A 21,537-nucleotide genomic window follows, 5' to 3' on the forward strand; every position below is an offset into this window, starting at 1 on the left:
CAGTAATGCTTTTCCAGAGCATGACTGAAAAGATACTGCAAGGCGTTATGCATCTTTAAAAAGTGGAACTGATTTAGCATGCAATTAAGAATTTTATTTTATGTATTTTCCATTTTTTTTATTGCCAATAATGTAAACCTGAAACCATGTATAATGGGGTCCTACTATATAGTAAAATTCAGTACATTCACAAAAGCCTCAATTAAACTGTTAGCATTTTTTGTTATTGCCATGGTATCATCAGCAATATTTTTAATTATGAAAATCAAACATCTTCAGCTGTTCTTGCAGCTATCATCAGGACATTAGAACATTATAATGTTCTAATATCCTGTTTCTGGTAGAAATTTTTTTGTTACCATTTACCATTACCAGTTAAGAATATTTTTGTTGTGTCACCATGACAACTAAGTTATTCAAATTGAAAATCTATTGAAAATAATTGTCTTCTAAAGATGGAGGAAATCAGTTCTTTAAAAATATTAATGAAGTAGACATCTTTTTACTTTATAAAAGATACAACACTTTTCATTTTTTTAATAAGAAATCAAATATTTAGATTAAAATGAATTTTTAATTTTTTCAACACCAATCTGAAGGCTTTAAAATATAGATTATAACATCCTTTGCAATAAAAAAAAAAAAAAAAAACAGAGTAAGTTTTAAAAAATAGAATTTGTACTAATTTTCTTCGATGAAAGACTATTATGCATATTTTATAGTATCACAGAATTTTAAAAGGTCAAAATCATTGGGTATACTAAACACTTTTGTTTTTTTAAATACAGTAGAGCGTCGTTAATTGGAACGTCGGTAATTGAAATGGCCAGAAATTGGAACGATTTTCAGTCGGACTGTGTCGTGCTGAATCGAACGTTTTTGATACTAGATTTACTTCTAAAGTATAATTTTCATGTTTTTTATATTCTTCAATATATTTATTTTGTTTGTACAAAATAAAGAAATAATTTTTAACGATACGATAGCCTCGATTATTATTATAAAAATTTTCGTTAGGCTTAAAATCGACGAAAATTCAACACGAAGCGACATGCAACGGAGAAAAATTCAACAGGAAGTGATACACAACGGAGAAAAATTTGAACGTCGGACAGGTTAATATATTTTTTCGTACAAAGTCGGAAATTGGAACAAATGACTAATTGGAACAACCCCAGTCCCCAATTGACGCCAATTTTCGACTCTCTACTGTAGTTTTATTAAAAATTGTATCTATGTTATTCCATTATTGTATAATTTCTTAATTATATGTAATATCTTGTTTAACAGCTTTTTTTCTATATTTTTGTTGTATAAATTTTTTCTGAAATAATAATGATTCTGAAAAACACTATAAATGTTTTTTCTTTAGAAAATTTTTAAGAAAACCCAATGTTGCTGAAGCAAGTGAAGAATTTGGTATGATCTATTTTAATCTTGTCTTAATATATTTTTATAAATTAAATATAATATTTTTAAATTTAAATAATAATACTGTTGAAGTAACAATTAAATAATTCATATGTGATCTTAAAATACTTTTTTATTCCATTAATCTTAAAAAAAATCTAATTAAAAAGTTTAAACAGCTAATTTAGATATTATATAAATAACCTCTATTTAACTGGAGGAACAATAGACTTACTTGAAATACCCAAACTTCAGCAGTAACATGTGATATTAGCATCAGAACTAACATTTTCAGAGTTCTTATTACTTCATCTTCAGATTCTGCAGTCATTTGAATGTGGAACAAAATTTTTTTTGGATGTATGATGACATTTGTATCATATTTCACATCGTAATATCACACTATAAACATGTCATTAGCACTAACCAAACGATATAACATATAAGTGCTAAATTTTAAACAGCACGTGAAGTTCGTCTTTTTAAAAAACGTTCAATACAAACATCATCATACATCTGAAAAAAAATTTGTTCTATGTTCGAATGACTGCAGAATCTGAAGATGGAGACATAAGAACTCAAAATAGTTAGTTATGATGCTAATATTACATGTTACTGCTGGAGTTTGGGTATTTTAAGTAAGTCTAATTTAGATATACAAAATCTTAAAAACATTTTAAAATATCTTCATAAGGAACTGATTTAAAAAACAGAACTAGAATAAATTTAAAATGATCTATTGTTAGATAACAAAAAAATATATAAAGAAGTGTAAATATCACAAACCAATTATAAAATTATTGCAAACTGTATCACATACTTAATTCATTGCTGGCTGACTAGTTTGAGATCTTTCAGGTTGATTTGCCTGGTGGACACTATATCTCTATACCTTTGAGAATACAAATTATCAGTGTTTTTAAGTCTGGTTGCAAACATTTTCACATTGATACTCTCTCTTGTAGTCTGATTGATGCTCAGATGAGTAAAGAAGTGAACAGCATAATTGCTTTTGTGAGTTGGCAACATCAACGGTCTATTTAGACCTGTTCATGCCATACTACCCAGCAACAACAGACATCTACCCACTCTCTACCTTTGCTATTATATTCTCACCTTTTGAAAATAAAAACCAATGCAAAACTTAACGAGTGCCTGCCTGACAGTCTTGCAAATACTATAAAAGAGTTGTTTCTGTCAGAAAAATAAAAGGCTGGAATTACAAGGGAGAGTTTCAAAGTTCGGAGGAATACTATCCGATTAGTATATACCGGGTTGAGTGTCAATGTTGACATCTCCTGTGCACCAAAAAGTTTCGAATTGTTGCCTGAAGACAAGGGAAGACCAATCAGTATTTATTATTTTATGTCACTTCTTCTTGTCTTTGTTCTGTGAGGTGTTCGTTATCCGAACATGTTTTACATTGTCTGAACACAGAAATCTTTCGTGAAAGTGTTTGTTATCTGATTTGTTCATTAACCAATTACCCACTGTAATTTATATGATGCAGCACTGCTAGACAGAATGTGGAAGAAACTTTTGGAATTGAATGTTTGTCTTTTGCCAAAGAATAGTTAAGAGTTTTGAAGAGTGTTAATGAATCCTGCACATGTAAGGAGATTTTTATATAGTTTAACATTAAGTTTTTAAGTTTCATATTGAAAATGCTTCATGGAGCCATATGAAAGTTTCATTCATAATTTTGATTCAAATTTCTGTGGTGTGAAGATGAGATGGAGAAGACACGAAAAACATTTATATTACTGTTTACTTTAGCAAACATTTGTTTTAAGAAGACTAAAAATATTTTTATATGAATAAAACTTTTGGTTGTCTTAATAATCAAGTGGTATATTTTTTGTATTTGAGATGTTTAAGATAGAACTGAGTTTGATGGAGTTTGAATCTGAAAATTTTCTTAAAATTTTTTATTCATACGATTTTTGAATTTGTTTTATGTACGGAGTCAGATTAAATTATAGCCAACTGGCCATGGCTAGGAGCTTTACCTGGAGATGGGGTTTCATTTGCAGTGTAACTATTTTCTAATTGTGGTGAAAAGAAAAATTTTAATGTAAGGTATTGATCAAAATGTACATTTGAAAGTAATAAAATTTTTAGCACAAGAGGTTTACCATTCAGAGAAAGTTAATGAACTGTTAGGTTCAGTGCAAAATGGTAATATTTCAGGAATACAGTCAAACCTGTTTTTATGCGGTGGATAGGGACCGCATTAAAAAAACGCATAAAAAAAATCTCACGAAACTTCACGAATGGCTGTAAATAATAGTTTTCGCAACACAATTAAAAAAATATTTTTTTTTATGCGGTCAACAGGGACCGCATAAAAAAAGTCTCACATAGAAAATAACTCAAAACCGTACGACATAGAATTTATTGACAACAGATGTCAGCACTTGACTGCATCGTCTGGTCTATCGTCTGTTTTACATATTTTTGTCCAGGTGGTGTTTTGTTGACTTAAAAAGTAAATATATTTCATTTTTCGCATATTCATGCAATAATATTACTATAATAAGTGCATTTATGCTATAATAAGTTTATTTAGCTATAATAAGTCAACGTGAGACATGACGAATCGCACGAGACTAGTCGCCAACTATACTGCACAAATATCAAAAAAACCGCACAAATTAAAAATTCGCATTAAAAAAATCGCACAAATAAAAATCGCACATAAAAAGACCGCATAAAAACAGGTTTGACAGTATATTAAAGCCAAATGATTGCTAGATTATATCAGGCTACTCAACCGAACGATTGCCTTAATTAATTGGATTAAAGTTATAGCTAGCTAAGTGCCTTAGTGGATAAGTACTTAGGCCGTGGGCATAGGAGTCATCCCCAGCCTGCACCATGAGCAACTGCATATGGTTATATCTAAAGTTTAAATGCTTGTGACCGACAATTTGATTTTATATACAGAAATGACAAGCTATTGTCATTTCTGTATATAAGCATAATGTCATTTCTGTATTCAAGCATAATGTCACACTATTATGTCTGGTTTTGTTAATACTGTATTTATATATTTTATAATGTAAATATGCACAGCATTCCTGAACTGTAGGATATATATCACTCATAAAATCAACACCAGCAAATAACAAGAAAAAAGGAAAATTTATGAATGTTTTTATCTATGTGAAATAGACATCCTCAGGTATATACGTTATCGAACAAACAGCTAACAAAAATAGTTTATTTGATAACGTATATACCTGATGATGTCTATTTCACATAGATGAAAATGTTCGTAAATTTTCCTTTTTATTGTTGTTTGCTGGTGTTGGTTTATGAGTTTTATATGAAGGCTATTTTTTAAATAAGGTCCGTTTGTTAATAATAAGAAAAATACTGTAAATATCATTAAAATATATTTTTCTGCCATCTACGAGATGACTCGTAGTTACCGTTTCTGCCTAGGACGCCACCTACGAGTTATATCGTAGTTTGTTTCCTTGCCATATTTGTGCAGCTACGATGTAATTCGTAGTATATCAGTGTAAATATGAATAGATAGCTTCAGGGGCAAGAACAAAAAATCAAGTTTGGCTTACATGAACAGAACATTTATTAATAAATGAACAGAAAATATAATCATAAAAAGTTTATTCAAAATCGAAAGCAAAACAATATTTTTATTGTTTGTGATAATTTATAAAACAGAAATATAAATTTAAACGAACAGAAAATATTATAAAATGTTTATTTAAAATCAAAAGCAAAACGATATTTTTATTGTTTGTGATAATTTTTAAAACAATCTTCTACGCAAAGGGCTGGCTTCTCAAGACAGATTGGACAGAAATAACGCGTTTCTCGGCGTTTTTTAGCTTTGGTACAAATTCGACATGGCTTTGTCAGATGATGTTTTTTCTGAGTAGATGGGATACTCTGTAAATAGTGGAGCTTCTGCAATTTAATTTTTTTTGAAACTGGTTGAATCTCTTCTCCAATTAACGCTTTGACGAATGCTTCTCTAAACTTTATAAGTTTTATTTTAGAAGAAGTTGCTTTTTGAAAGAGTTTGTGCGCATTATGTATATATATTTCTATAATATGTAATGCAACCTTTTTGGGCCATCTAATAGTCTTTCTTAGAGCTGTGTAGTACGATAGCATTTGATCTGATCGTCAATGCCAGACATTCCATGATTATAATCTCGAATTATATTCGGTTTCATCGAACATTTTCCATTGCGATTGAACACCTCTACCATTTCAACAACGTGCATGTTTGAAATGGTAAGGACTTCTCGTTTGTCTTTCCATTTACATACAGTAACAGGACCATTTCGCTGCCAAATAAACTCCCCCATCCTCACCAAAAATTTTGTCAGATTCTGAATCACTTAGATTAGTGTAGTAATCAAGTTGTTTTTTACTCAGTGGTCTTTTCTTATCCATTTTGGGATATTTATAATTTGATTATAAAAATAAATAAAAAATAACACACTCAAAAAAGACGTAATGTGATGTGTTCGCCTCTATATCCGATTTATTACTAATGAATTTAGACGCACATCTCCGATTGGCTGTAGCGAAGTGACAGGACGAATCGTGTCTGTGCACGAATTAACTCGTAGTTTGGCTTTAGCGAAGAGCTTTCTGTTACATAAGCCAACTACGAGATAATTCGTAATACCTTTATTTTAAGAAAAACACATTCTTTATGCTATTTGATTATTACTATATACTCTGATTAGAGTTTTTAATAATATAATATAATTAAATTAAGTTGGCGTTTTACAACAGAATCCTAAAAAGTCACGTGGCAGTCAACGTGTTAAAATATATTTTTTTCCATATTCTACATACTTTTATCTACTTTTCTACATAATTTCCATTTTCATTTAAACATTTGTCATACCGCTCAACATGTTTTTTGAATTCCGACTTCAAAGAAATCTGTCGCCTGTGAAGAAGCCCAATCCATGACTGCAGTTTTCACTTTTTCATCGTCATTGAACCGTTGACCACCAAGGAACTCCTTTAAGTATCGAAACAAGTGAAAATCAGTGGGTGCAAGGTCTGGACTGTGTGGATGATTGTATCGAGTCAAAACGATAAAGCACTGTTTAATCTTTTTGTTTTGTGATCGTCAGAAAGCAGTCTTGGAACGCATTGAGAAAACAATTTTCGATAATTCAGTTTCTCTGAAACAATGGTATACAAAACTGATCTTGAAATCTGTGGAAATTCAATTGCTAATGTTGAAATCGTGAATTGTCGGTCCTCTCGAATTTTGTTATCCACATCACGAACCAAATCTTCAGAAATCAGAGAAGGTCGGTCAGGGCCTGGCTCATTATGCACATTAACTCGCTCATCCTTGAACATTCTTACTCGTTTTTGAACTTTACTGTCACTCATAGCATTATCACCGTAAACTTCACAAATCTGACGGTGAATTTCCGCTACTGCCAAGTTTCTTGCACTCAAGAATCGAATAACAGATTGTATCTCACAGTCGGCAGAAGACTCAATTTTCTTAAACATTTTAAACTTCTACAGCTCAGCATACAGACAGATGATATGGCTGCAAATGGCATCAAAACGCGCGCCAAGCTTGCTTGGAGCAGAAGTGCATGCGTACTGCCGTGATTGCGCATTATTCTCTCTCTCATTCACAAATGGACCTTATTTAAAAAATAGCCCTCGTATATGTATATGTATATATATATATATTTATTTATTTATACAAACCAGTTGTTGAAATGTATTGAACTGTAGGATATTACACTTTCCTGTCTCCATTATATGTGATAAGAGACAGATGGAGTGTGTGGATGTAACAATTCCCTACTTAGGCAACATACTCTTAGCAATCACATGCTTGTTCAATTCATACAGTTAGACTGCAACCAAATCTACAAAGACTACTAAAAATGAAAGGACCCATTCACAACTGGAAAGGTCAGGTATACACAAGATTTTCTTCAAATACATCATCTCAGCCATTTTAAAACACTATATAGGGTCAACCATCAGAATGTTATCTCATTATCTCAAAGAACACCCAAAGAAACATATTATAGTTCAAACAGATCACTGAATGGGTAAATTGGTATTGACTACCTCTTTTGAACCCCTTTGGGCTGAAATTCAGCCAATTCATCTTTGTGGGGACAAGAAATTGATTTATATTTGGAAGACTATGCATTTTGAATGACCAAATGTGTAACAACTCTCTTTTGTGCTATCTGAACACTAGATCTCAGGCCAAAAATACTGTCTTAGTGACTAATGTTTTGAATATAAACATCTTAACAACAACCGATACATTGCAATAACATATGCCAATAGAGAAAAATGTTTTTCTAAATTAAAGTTGATAAATATACTTTAAGGAATGTTATGACAGAAATTAGACTCACTAATTTAGTTATTCTTAATATTGAAATAAATTTTTACAAATCAGTTGAAGAGTAACCAAAAAAATGGGTGATATAAAATTATTGTTAAACTTAATCATCAATAGTTAAATATAAAGTTTCATTTTTATATCTTTTCAAAGAATTTCGTTAAAATTTTATTTTACCAGATTATGAAGAACAGTTAGCCTGTTAGTTCATATTTTTTTTTAAATAAAAATTAATATTTTAAGTGAAAATTTAAACATGAATAGTGATTACCTATTTTGACTATATACACATATATATGTATATAATAGGCCTCAAAGTTAGCTTTGGCCAATTATCCTTAATCTAAAATCTAAAATAATTTATATATACAGTATATAATATATATTTATCAATAAAATAAAAATCATGTATTTTATTTTGTGATTTTATTCTTGATTTTTAATGTGAAATAAATTTATTACTTTTTTAATTTTCTAATTATATTAAATAAATTATTAGTTTCCTTGGCAAAAGAGTTAGAAAATCAAGAATGTCCTCATTATGCTGCATTTTGTTGCTTAGCTGTAGCAAGGTAATTTAATTGTTAGATTTAATTATCTTTTTTTGCTTTGGTTATAAATACAATGACTTTCTTTTTTGCTTTATAGGTGTGAACATACATTGGGCAATTATGTTGGTGAAACTCGTTCTCTGATTAAAGCCGCACAATTATTTCTTGAAACTGAAGAACAAAATCATAAACTTTTATGTCCAGGTTTTGATGAAAATCTGAATGCTGCTCTTAGTTGCTATAGTCATGCCATTAAAGTATACTTAGAGAATAATAAAGTTTCACTTGCAGCCTCTCTGTATCTAGAAGTAGGTCAATGTCTTCGTTTACTGGGAAGAACTGCTCAAGCTATTCAACATTTTCGAAGGGCAGCAGATCTTCAATGTGCTGTAAGTTAAATTTTTATATTAGATATTGCAGTAATATTTTTATGAACACTTTAAGTTAAAAACTTATTTTTAAATAATAATGTTTGTAATCAAGAATGTCTGAAGAAAATTTTTCAGAAGAGGCAAAACCTGGACACACATAATTACACCAATAAATTTTTACATAAATATTTATTTTGTTTAGATTTTCACAAATAGATTAAAGAATAGAGTATTCATCAAAACAATCCCATGGTTGAGGCTGTAAGGTTATGTATCTCACAATCACTTTTACAATTATAATTTATGGAATTTTTCCTCAATCTCAGGGAGGAACAAATACTCCATCATACCCCTCTGCAGATGCTTATATTTGTAATAGTTGAATTATTGTAATCCAGCAAATGTACCTCGTTTCATCTGTACAATTAAATTTGATGAGAAAAAAAAAAGATAACATACACAGTATTTTAAATCCTAGTACAATTTATTAAATTTCTGACTAACGGTTTTGGATATGTTCAGCATTCATCTTCAGATCTTTATATTAGAACATACTGATATTTAAACACTTTTACCAAATACAAATTCCAATCCAATCAATAAAGTTTATAAATCATCACACTGCATAGAAAAACTGCTACTGTTCCTTCTGGAAATTCAAAATAATTTTAAGATATTTTTTTGAATCTTTGTAAAGTTTGTTGTAAAATTATAAATTTGAAGATTGGAACTGATATTAAAGTGTTTGAATATTGGAATTTTCTACTAAAAAGACCTGAAGATGGATGAACATATCTGAAAATATTACAGGAAATCCTTGTTAGTTCAAAATTGAAGAGATGTAACTTTGAATTAGCAAGTTTTGAATTATCCAAGATTTACATATTTCTGTTTATAATATGCCAAATGCCATGTAACTGATGTAATTTATTAAGGAAACAGGATATGGCTACATATACAGAATGCTATTTTTATTAATTTATAATAATAATATTAAAAAACTGCAGGTATCTGGTGAGAACCTGCATGTTGCCAGATAGGTTTTATAAAAAGTAAAGCAGAGTTTCTCTAAATGTAATCTGAATTATTTTTAAAGTTGTCCAAAAAATAGTAAGTCACCCAAATGTAGTAGCCTAGAGCCTACAAATATCTCAATCTGCTGCTTGTAGCCCAATCTCGAAATCCTAAAACACAGCCATATTTTATGAGATAAGAGAGAAAAAGGGTAGTTCGTGGGAAAAGTGACATCTGAAAATGTGTTACTGTAAAAGCAAAATCATATTGACCGGTTTAGAGTCATTCTTGGTCTATTGTTCTCTTATAGTATGGAGACACTTTGATCTAAATGAGTGAGTTAACATACACATATCACAGATTGGACAGAATTTTCACTTCGAATTTTGAAGTAGCTGTATTTCAACCTAACTAAATTTTTTTAACATGTAAATCTCTATATCCCCAGCTGGGATATAGAGATTTACATGTAAAGTAGTTAGATACTAATGGGATTTTGAACTATCATAGTTTGAATTAATGATGTTTTCCTGTAGTTAATAATTTAATAAATTGTGCAGGGACTTGAGGAGTTATGTATATTGTGTCTTGTCCACTTGTACTTGAAAGAAAATGAGATAGCTATTAGAAATATATTTTGTGTATTTTATGAAAATATTTTATTTATAAATTTAAAAATACAGTAGAATCTTCTTACTGTAATCAGGATATTAACAGTTGTTTAATGTTGTTAGAATTAGCAGTCACAAAATATAAGTTAAAAAGCAACTATGAAACTTGGCTTATGGACTTGATGTCCTTATAAACTAAAGTTTAAAAAGATATCAAGTTGTATGTGCCCAGATATAGTGAGTGAAAACAAAGCTAATAAGTGAATATCATGAATTGTAGAGTTGTAGTTTCAATTTGCATATTTTTTTGAAAATTAATAAATCAAGTTTTACACATTTGAATAGTTTTAATATGTCTTTTTAATGTCAGACAATAAACTAGAATTTCTACTAATTGTAATCTTACTTAATCTGCTTAATATTAGTCGGTGATTGTATCAATGTAGATAAATCCCAAAGAGATCATAAGTACTTTAATACATTTTTTTGCTCGTTTTCTGATTCTACTACTATGTAAAAATAATGCCTAATATAACAGTGTGTTCAGTTTTTCAATATAATAGTATAATCGTTAACTTGATAATACAGTTAATTCTAAACATAAATTATGTTTTGTCTTCATAGAGTCCTTTGAGTTATTTAAATTCTCTTGATTATGTTGCAACATGCAAGATTGAAATAGGTAATACGTTTTGAAATAAATTTTAAAAATCTTATATTAACATATATAATTTAATCTAAATTTTTATTAAATAGAATATCATACCAATTTTTGCAGATCATTTTAATATGATGTAATAATTCTAATAAATATTCTTCATAATAAAATATTAATTTTAAAACAAATATTGTTTTTGAATTTAAAATGTATGTGATTGTATTTTTTAAAAATAATAATGAGTAAATTTTTTAATAAAACATGGTTCATAAAGAAATGTGATTTAAACAATATTTCTAAACCTGATTTATTGTTAAGCCAAATGAATATCATGGCTAAGTTAATGGTTAGAAATTAATTAATTTGTCTAGAGTGGAAGGTTCCACAATATCACATTAATTTTAATAATTATAATAATTTTTAATTTAGAATTTCTGGGAGAAAGGATTCAGCTTGGAGCAGGACTTGAACTTGCAATTTCTACTTACCATGTGAATGTGTTGCCAGTTATGCTATCTCAGTGTTTCTCAAACTTTTTGGTCTGCGACCCCCTTTTAGAAATTTCAAAGGTTCCCGAAGAATTAGTATGTGTAGAAAAACATCCCGGAGGGAGGGGGTTAATTTAAATTCAGGAGGAGTTAATTTCTTTTGTTTAATTAATCTATCCAATGATGAAATTTCTCTCCATTGCGTGTTGCTTTGCGTTGAATTTTCGTCAATGTTAAGACTAACAAAATTTTTAAAAAAATTATTTATTTCTCACAAACAAAATAAATATATTGAAAAATATAAAAACAAAAAAATTATATTTCGGAAGTTAATCTAGTCTCAAAACATTCCAATTCAGCACAAAGTCCTCAGAAAAACAAGCAAAACTTACCACTCACGGTGGGAAAAAAGTCTTGTTCAAATACTGGCTTGTCCTTAAGTACCCTCTCATGATCGCACCAGTACTGCCAGCTAAAAATGCGTAGCAACTAAAATAATATCGGAGTAGCCCAAGACATAGCCAAATATTGCAGTGCCACAGCACTAGCGGAAATTCGAATTTGCTGACTGAAACACTTTCAGTTGATGGGTTTTCGGATAATCGATACTCTACTGTATTTCTAACTCGACTTGCCTACAGACACAACGCTGCTAATGAACACCATTCCAAATGACAACGTTGTTCTATCATAGTTTAGGTGGAGAGTGGAACTCATTCATAAATTTGTGCGCTATTGGGAAATCCTCCCAATAGTGCACAAATTTATGAATATTATATTTAGGCTCATATTAAAATATTTATATTGTTTTTATTATTTATGTGCGCAATTTATTTAAGTAAAAATTATTTTATATATTTTTTATTTCTATTATTTCTAAACATGAATCCATAGAAAATTTATAAAATATTTGAAAAAAAATTGATCTGGCATCAATTTTTCAGCGACTCCCCCCCAAATATTTTTTGTGACCCCCATGTTGAGAATCACTGTGCTATCTGTACCTCCATACAATCTTTGCTTCCAGAACTATTAATTTAGATATAACCATTCTGGTTACTTGCTGTGACTGGAGACAACTTCAATACCTTTTGATCTGTAATATCTGACAATGTCTGTTGTCTAGAGATGGCGGCAGCATAACTGCTTACCTCTAGACAAATTAATTAGTTTCTAATCATTAACTTAGTCATACAACAGCCCAAAAATTTGGCACTTTGGTTTAAATATGATTTAAAATTTTTAAATTATATTTCTTTTGTGTCACTGAAAAGATATATATATATATATATATATATATATAAACTTCATAAAAGTTATTGTACATTTTTTGAAAACTAATTACTAATTCATTTTCTTAATAGGAGACTACAATGGTGCTTTAATTGTTTTAACAGAAATGTATAGTTTAGCTAAAGAAAGAGGTAGGCATCTTTTTACAATACATACATTAAAAGTTATTTTAATATTTAAAAATTGCATTTTCAGGTAATGCTTCCAATAATAAACCTTTAGGGTTTTATACAAGTATTTTGTCAAAATGTGAAGTCACTTCTGTTCTTCTTCTCCTCTTACTTCAGGTAAGGTTTACAGTTCATTTAATAATTTTTATTTTATAGATGACAATCTAAAGCTGTAATTTCATATAGCAATTTTAATCATATAAGAAATTACAATTCTGACAACTTTCAAATCATTTCTGAATATTGGATGAATACGATATCTGAAAATTTTGTTCTTATTTGTAATGCAAGCATTGCCAAAGAACAATACCAATAACTATAATGATATCAGTTTGCAAAGTTTACATTTTTTGATAAAGACACTATCAATAATGTTAATAAAATTAATATAATTTTTATCCAATTTTGTAAACAGTAAATTAGCCATATTTATTATATTTTATTCAATGTTTTAGATTTCACATTTAAATTAGAATATAAACAAAAATTGACTAACAGTCTTTTTATAAGTTTCTATATTTATTAATTAAGAAAAAGCTAGTAATGATTATTTTTCATTATCAGTTTAGGGAAAATGTGTATTTTGAATTATATGCATTTAAATATCAAGTTTGAAGGTTTTTTTTAATATTAAAATCTTTGTAATGCTTTTTGTAGAGTAACTAATTGAGTTTCATTTGAATTTTTATAATTATCATCCAAATAAGTTGAATATTTGCAATGATTTAGGAACTAAATCACTGTGGTAGACTTTATATTGTATAAATGCACGAAACCTACTGGTGTTTCAATTCAGACTATCAGATGATAAATCCAAATATATCTTATAACGAAGTCTGTTTTAATCAGGAGACAAAGTTCAGTTGATAAAAGTAATCTTTATTCACTATGCATTAAAATATACCCTCTTCATAAGAGTTTTACATAAGAAGTTTGATCATAAGAAGCTGTTAATGTCTTTACAATTAATTAGGAAGATAACATTGGAGCAGTGGGAAAACTTGAATACCCACAAAAACAGTTGAAAGGAGCATATCATGTAGATGTAAAAATTGAAGTGTTCCTGCCTGAAAAGAGGAAATTTTAATCTTGAAATCCATAGCAAATAAAGATACTTTTTACCAACTGAACTTTGTCTTTTGATTAAAAACAGACTTGGTTATAAGACATGTTCAAGTTTATTGTTTGATAGTCTGAATTGGAACACCAATACCTGTCCTGCATTTAAAAGTTGAATATCAATGTGAGAACATTCTAAAATAATAGTATTAGTTATGTTGTTATTACATTGATGCCATTTTACTAATTTTATAATTCAACGTAATTGAAAATTTTGAGCTTTCTGGATATTTAAACCAACTTGTTTGAAAACAGTTTTGTTCAAATGGCTGTTAATTGATATCTTTTCAATCTAGTTTATGAATTTTCATCATGGATTTGAAATTTGAGCACGGAAATCATTTCCATGTCAAACAACTATAAACATGAAAGTACAGTAGAGCATCGTTTATCCGAAAGCCGATCGACCAAAAGCTTTCCAGTTGGACTGTTCAGATCGTGCTGAATCAAACGTTTTTGATACTAGATTAACTTCTAAAGTATAATTTTTTTTGTTTTTATATTTTTCAATATATTTATTTTGTTTGTACAAAATAAAGAAATAATTTTTAATGATACAATAGCCACGATTATTATTATAAAAATTTTTGTTAGGCTTAAAATCAAAGAAAATTCAACGTGAAGCGACATGCAACGGAGGAAAATTTCAACATGGGATAGGTTAATATATTTTTCTTACATAATCAGTTATCCAAAAAATCAGTTATCCGAACAACCCCGGTCCCCAATTGATTCGGATAAACGATGCTCTACTGTAATTAGGAAAATTTTTAAAAAATATATTACTACTCTTAAAATACATGCAGATTATGATGAACTTTTTGCTCAAAATGTGCTGTATTTTAAATTTTCTATTAAATCTTGGAAGTAAGAGAGAAATAATGACAGCACTTCCAGTTTGTTGGAGTTTGATGTTAAACTGTTATGATTAGTATAATTTAGATCACAGTCATAGATGAAACACTAATTCTGATTGGCTGTGTGTAATATTTTTCAATGCTTATTCCTTTATATTTATATAGATTCCATTCTGTTTAACTATGCGTGTCTACCATTTCCTCAATTTGCATGAGTGAGGTCTCTCTCGATATTTTAGAAAGCATTGCTATTTATATCCTTTTTGTTGAAAATATACTTTTTTTTCACTTAGGTCTGTTAATTCAGTTATATAGTAAATAGTAGACGTCTGCAGATTCAATAAAAATAATTATTTTATTTATAAATGGGATCATGATTTCTAAATTGATGTTTTATTTTAATCTATTGAATAATAATAAATTTATTTTTTGATTTAATATAATGGAAAATTTGAGACTATTTTAATAGTTTTTTTTAATTTAGAATATTTAGAATGTCTTTATTAAATTTGAAAACATTTTTTTTAAATAGCCTCCTCCACAAAAATTAAAAACAGAACATGCTCATCTTTTAGAAAAATATGCCTGGGAATCTTCTGAAGATGATAGTTCTGGTATGTAAATTTTAAGTAATAATGAAAACAAAACTACATTGCTAAAACAATTAAGAGATACTGCAGTATTAATAATGCTGATCACAGTAATAGAACTGATAGTTTTGTATTACATAATTCATAAATCAATAAAATAGTGAAAAGAAAACCTTGCTAGATCAACTGTAAATAAGTTAATCTAATCTTATAAAATTATGCTATGATATAATTAAATTTAATTATAGCATGGTAATTGACATTCAAATTATTATTATTATTATTATTATTTTTTTTTTTGGTAAAGACACTAAGGCCTAAATTAAACAGCAATATTTGTCATTCACCCCATAAGAATTTGCAAGAAATTTTATTTCTTTTCATTGATTGAAAGTTTTTCTTTTCTTCAGACACTTACTTTGCACATAACTGAAATTATTTAGAGCAAAAACAAAGTAACTATTTGTTATGACATTGTAACAATGCTGGGCTGCAGTTTTTAATTTTATTTAATTTAAATTATATGCTGTCCCCCTCAAATTAGTAGTGGCTTGCCTCTGTACAATACTACACATTATCCCATATAGCACAGCACTAACAACCCCCAGTGATAGATAAGACTTCATGGTAGAAAATATAAATAATGGGAAATGGAAATATATTTGTAATTTTTATGGAAACATAAATCTGGAATTTATAGAAATTACAAATGTTTTTAGCATTTAACAGACCATATTATCAGTGGTCAACCAAAAATGATTCTGTAGTTGACTTATTGTCTATTCCTGGTATAAAAAAAGTATTAATAATCATAAATCCTAATAGAAATTGCTGTTTCTTACTATCATTTATTCCTTTCCATTTCTGACGATATCTTGCTATTTATCTTTCATTTATCAGATTTTTAAAACAGTTAATATTGTCTTTTAATATAGATTAAAACATTGCCTTTAAATTTTAGAATTGTTTATTGAAATTAATGAATTGAAATAGTTGTACACAGTTCCTTATTCCATAAAAGGAATTAGATATACTAACTTATGAATAATAGACCTAATGAGTGTTACTAGGATGTTTAGAATGAGAATGAAGGAACAAAAAGATTGATCTGTATTCTTTAATTCAACTTTTAATATATACTGAATTAAATCAATTGTATCTTTAGAAGTTTAAGAAGTTCATTAATTACTTTGAAATATCTTTAAAATATTAATAGAATAAAAATAATTAAATTTAACAAAACAAGAAAAATTTTTACAAAAAACATTCTTAAGTAAAAAAAAAACTATAATACTGAAAATTGAAACAACATAAATTTAAGTTGAAATTAATTAGAAATGAGGATAGAAGTTCAGAAGTTTATGAAAATGACAAATTAGAAGACATAGAAAAAGTAAAAACATTGTTGAATTGTTACATGAGAAGATAAAAGATTGTATAAAAAAACTAAGTATAAGTTACATGAATAATTACTTAAGGAAAGATATACTATAACTTTAGATAGTATAACTTATAAAAATTTTTTAATTGATAGAACTGTTTAAAAATGTTTTTCACTTATGACTAAAGTAATTGATTTAGGAAAAAAGCATTATACTTATACAGTTAATTATTTTATTATGTGGTTAATTTAATTATTTACTTGGATATCATTATTATTGAATTGAGTTTATCTATTAATATGTTAATAATTAGTAATTAATTTATATATGTACAGTATATATTTTGAAAATTTAAATTAAATACTGTTTTATAGTCTAAATCATGTCACATAACTGGTTCTTCTCAAACCCTTTCCAATGAAATTATTATTTACCATATTTACTCACTTATAAGACAAGGTTTTTATTCATCTTTCACTGCTTCAAAAACCTAGGTCGTCCTATATGCATGAGCAAAGGATACTTTGCATTTTTGCAAATAATATATCTCAAAAACTGAGTAATTGTAAATATACCACTCACCAAACCATCACCAGTTCATGTCGTAAAAAAAGAAAAATTCTTATAAATCTTTTCATCTATGTGAAATAGACATCCTCAGGTCTCAGCGAAATCGAACAAACAGCCAGTAAAATAGAATATTTTTTAAAAGTTTGAATCGATTACATAATTTGAATACATAGCGTCAACATTTATGTAATGTTCAGGATATACTTTCAAAATATTTAAAAATATCTGAATAAATAATAAATTAATTTCACGTAAATTATCCTCCATAACTTAAATTATTCTTAATGCGAATTTCTGTCAGTGGAGTCTAGTTCAAAAATGGCGCACCATGCTGTGAATAGTGTGTCCATTTCCTTGAAGTTAATAGCAACTCTCTTTTTAATTGCCCGGTAGATCTCAAGCAATTCGAGGTATTTGAGTTGTGTTTTAACTTCAAGGAAACGGGGACACTATCCACAGCATGGTGTGCCATTTTTGAACTAGACTCCACTGACAGAAATTCACATTAAGGATAATTTAAGTTATGGAGGATAATTTACGTGAAATTAATTTATTATTTATTCAGATATTTTTAAATATTTTACATATTTTGAAATCCCGAACATTACATAAATTTTGACACTATGTATTCGAATTATGTAACCAATCCAAACTTTTAAAAAACATTCTATTTTACTGGCTGTTTGTTCAATATCGTTGAGACCTGAGGATGTTTATTTCATATACATGAAAAGATTTATAAGAATTTTTCTTTTTTCATGACATGAACTCGTGATGGTTTGGTGAGTGGTATATTTGCAAATAATTTTTGTGAAATGTGTATTTGCATTTATTACAGGATGCTCACCCTCTTGTGTTTAAAAACATACGTATTTTATCTGAGTTCTTTGAATCATTCTTGTGTATTGTCAGGAATAAAGATGAATAGCAATAGGAAAAGCAAAACTTTTGAATTGAATTTCAAATTGAAATTCCAAAATCACACAGGAGCTCAATATAAGTTTTAATCCATTCCCACATGAAAACAGATTATTATTTTGAATCGGAAGTCAGAATTCAGAGAAACTCATAAGTGTAATTGATGGAGAGTGGATTCGACTGTTAAGAAGTGGCAAACAAGGTTCCCGATTGTCCAGCTTTACATGAACAAATTATGTTGTCAATTTTGCAAGATTTTTCCTTAAAGTTTAAAATGCCATATTTTTTGAAAGATAATGTGTGAATTTACATTTATTTGATATTTTATTTGTGATTAAATGAAATAAAATTAAAATTGTATTAATAAATCTAATTTTTCTTATTTTGATCTTTAAAGTCACACCTTGTCCTATATGCGAGATCATCTTATACACGAGTAAATATGGTAATTGGGCGTCAATTTGAAAAAATTGTAGACCTATAAATTTCTACTGTCGTCTGTCTGTCTATCCATCTTTCCTTAATCTTGTTATTATTGAATATTTTGGCTGTCCAAGCAACTGTCTTCAGGTTACATTGAATGAAACAGAATGTAGAAAGAAATATGTGGATTTGTTCTATATTTAAATTTCGGTATTATATTTAAATCAAAATCCATGTATTCTTTTCCTCATTCTGAAGATGGCTGCTTGAAAAACCAAAAATGTTCAATAATTAAATAACAACTTTTGTTGGTAAAGATTTGATTGGTTATAGAAGTCTTAATCATGTTTTAAATATTTCAGTATAATTTTGCCCTATCCTCATATTCATAATAATGCAAAATTTTGAAACATTTAAAAAAAAAAATCAAAGAGTAAAATAATTTAACTATTTATGAATTATGTAGATTTAAAATGGAGAATGTAAACCTTTCTATAAACTTAATATCATTATCATCTTTATTTTGTCAAAAGCTATTTCCATGGATTTGATAATCCATTGTCTCCATAATAATTGCTAGTTCATCTCAATTGTAATATCTTTTTATTTTTGTTGTATGAAAATAAAATTCATTTTTGTTTCTCAAATCTGTATATAAAACTGTTCAAAAATGTTAGATATACAGTATATTTTATCATAAAAATAGATTATTTTTGTATATTAATATAAAGTAGGACCCCATCATATGTGACCAGTGCATTCCAAGACGCCTTACATAAGCAGATAGATATTTGTGTAAAACAGCGAAGCCCATTAATTATTTAGTACTGTATTTCCTATACATACATGCCTATTACGCACTTAAAAAATATATAAATAAGGCAAATAAATACTATATTAAAAGTAAATAGCATGATACTGTAAATCAAAAAACAGCTTTAAAAAAATTTTTGGAAGTAGACTTTTCTCTATTATGACTAAATCTAAAATTTTAAGATTCTTTAAATCAGGCAGCTTATGGCTTTTCTTTGGCTTAGAGCTACCAGCATCATTACCCATGCATTTTGTAGTCATGATTGCATATTAATTACCATAAATGAAACTGGGAGAAATGATTGCTTGTAACATTTCATGACATGCTAAAAGCAAGACCTTCGGACAAAGACTGATGTGAGTCCCAGTGTTTAGTGCAAAACAAATAAATGAGTTATAGTAATACTTTTCCAGAACAAAAATGAGCATGATTGAGACAGATGCTGTGAGACTGTACATCCTAAAAATCACTTGAATTTAGTACACAAAAATTTCTATTTTTTTTTTAATAGCATGAACTGAAACTGTGCATGGCACATTTACATATAGTGAAGTCATACTGTATATTAATATCAATTTTTATAATACTGCATGTAAAATTATTATAATTTATGCATTGTAGTATTAGTTCTATTCATCTATTTACAGTTATACTTTATCTTATGTGAAATGTTTCCAAATGGTTAATTTTATACATACTTGTTTTATATTATTTTGTACTTAAATATTAAACACCTCAAGAACTGGTAATTATTGTAATTATTATCTATAAATATACCAGAACAGCAAATCAGTTAAACAAACACCAGAAATATTTAATATAACAAACATTTTCATCCATATCAATCAGATATCCTCAGATTACATAAGTCTATTAATTTGAATACAGAACTCAAATTAAATTTTTAAATGGCTGAGGTTCAGGCATTTTCTCTGGACAGAAAATGTATATTATAAAGAAATATAAACAAACAACAAAAATATTCCTTTAACTGATTTGATGTACTGGTTTGTAGTTAAAAGTAATTTATATCATTCTGTTTTTTATTTCAGTTTCAATTTTAGGAGAAGATCTGTTTCTTCTTCTGCAATCTGCTGTTGTAAGAAATTTTTAATACCATAAATTTAAAAAATTTAAATACTGTTTCTCAGTTTTTGATTAATTTACAGATGGCTTGCCAATCTCATGATCTGGGTGCTTTAAAATCTCTTCGAAAGGATTTATGGTAAACCATTATAAATATATCAAATTATTTTACTTAATAAATGAAACAGATATTAGCTTTTTATTTTAAAAGTAGTTTACATAGGATTATTCTAATTTTTGTATAATATGAAAACAGTTTTTTTTGTGTGTTTAGTTTTTCATTTGTAAAGAAACATTAGAAAGTTCTCTTATATATTAAAATTTAATTACATTTCTTTACAATGTTCATATAATAATATAAAATATGAATGATGATAATTGTTGTTTTTTATTTATTTATTTATTTTTTCGTTTTTATTAACTTACTGTATGATCACTGTTGAAGTCACTATACATTTTTTTATTGATAGATCTATTAAGTTTATTTTACATATATCTATAGTTATACATTATACCGAATATTCCATTAACATGAAAGCATAAAATATATATATATTTAAAATGAATTGAAGATGCAGATGAAAAAAGAGAAGGTAGAGATCATATTTGTTTATTCAAGAAAGAAATTTAATGCCATGCATTTTGATCATTATAATTTACAATTTACAGTTTTCACATAAATGGGGCATTCTACATTTATCTTGTAATGAATGAGGATTAATTTAGTTATTTTTCTGTAGTTTTACATTTGATAATATAAAAAATTTTTAAATGAAACAAAATTCAGAGTAATACATGATTAATATAATGATATTATATTATCT

General features: G+C 27.9%; 1 protein-coding gene across 1 annotated transcript in view; it reads left to right on the plus strand.

Moving 5' to 3' along the window:
- Window positions 1-21,537, plus strand: part of Hap40 (Huntingtin-associated protein 40 kDa) — a 95,594-nt gene that overhangs the window by 50,687 nt on the left and 23,370 nt on the right. Inside the window, exons 3-11 of the mRNA XM_067282283.1 lie at window positions 1,373-1,419; window positions 8,298-8,370; window positions 8,447-8,738; window positions 10,970-11,027; window positions 12,856-12,915; window positions 12,980-13,071; window positions 15,463-15,544; window positions 20,680-20,726; window positions 20,797-20,852. Of these exons, the coding sequence (XP_067138384.1) occupies window positions 1,373-1,419; window positions 8,298-8,370; window positions 8,447-8,738; window positions 10,970-11,027; window positions 12,856-12,915; window positions 12,980-13,071; window positions 15,463-15,544; window positions 20,680-20,726; window positions 20,797-20,852 (807 nt within the window). The remainder of the gene's footprint in view (window positions 1-1,372; window positions 1,420-8,297; window positions 8,371-8,446; window positions 8,739-10,969; window positions 11,028-12,855; window positions 12,916-12,979; window positions 13,072-15,462; window positions 15,545-20,679; window positions 20,727-20,796; window positions 20,853-21,537) is intronic.

This window comes from Centruroides vittatus, unplaced genomic scaffold (assembly GCF_030686945.1).
Source record: "Centruroides vittatus isolate TY-2023 unplaced genomic scaffold, ASM3068694v2 contig_950, whole genome shotgun sequence".
Taxonomy (NCBI): domain Eukaryota; kingdom Metazoa; phylum Arthropoda; class Arachnida; order Scorpiones; family Buthidae; genus Centruroides; species Centruroides vittatus.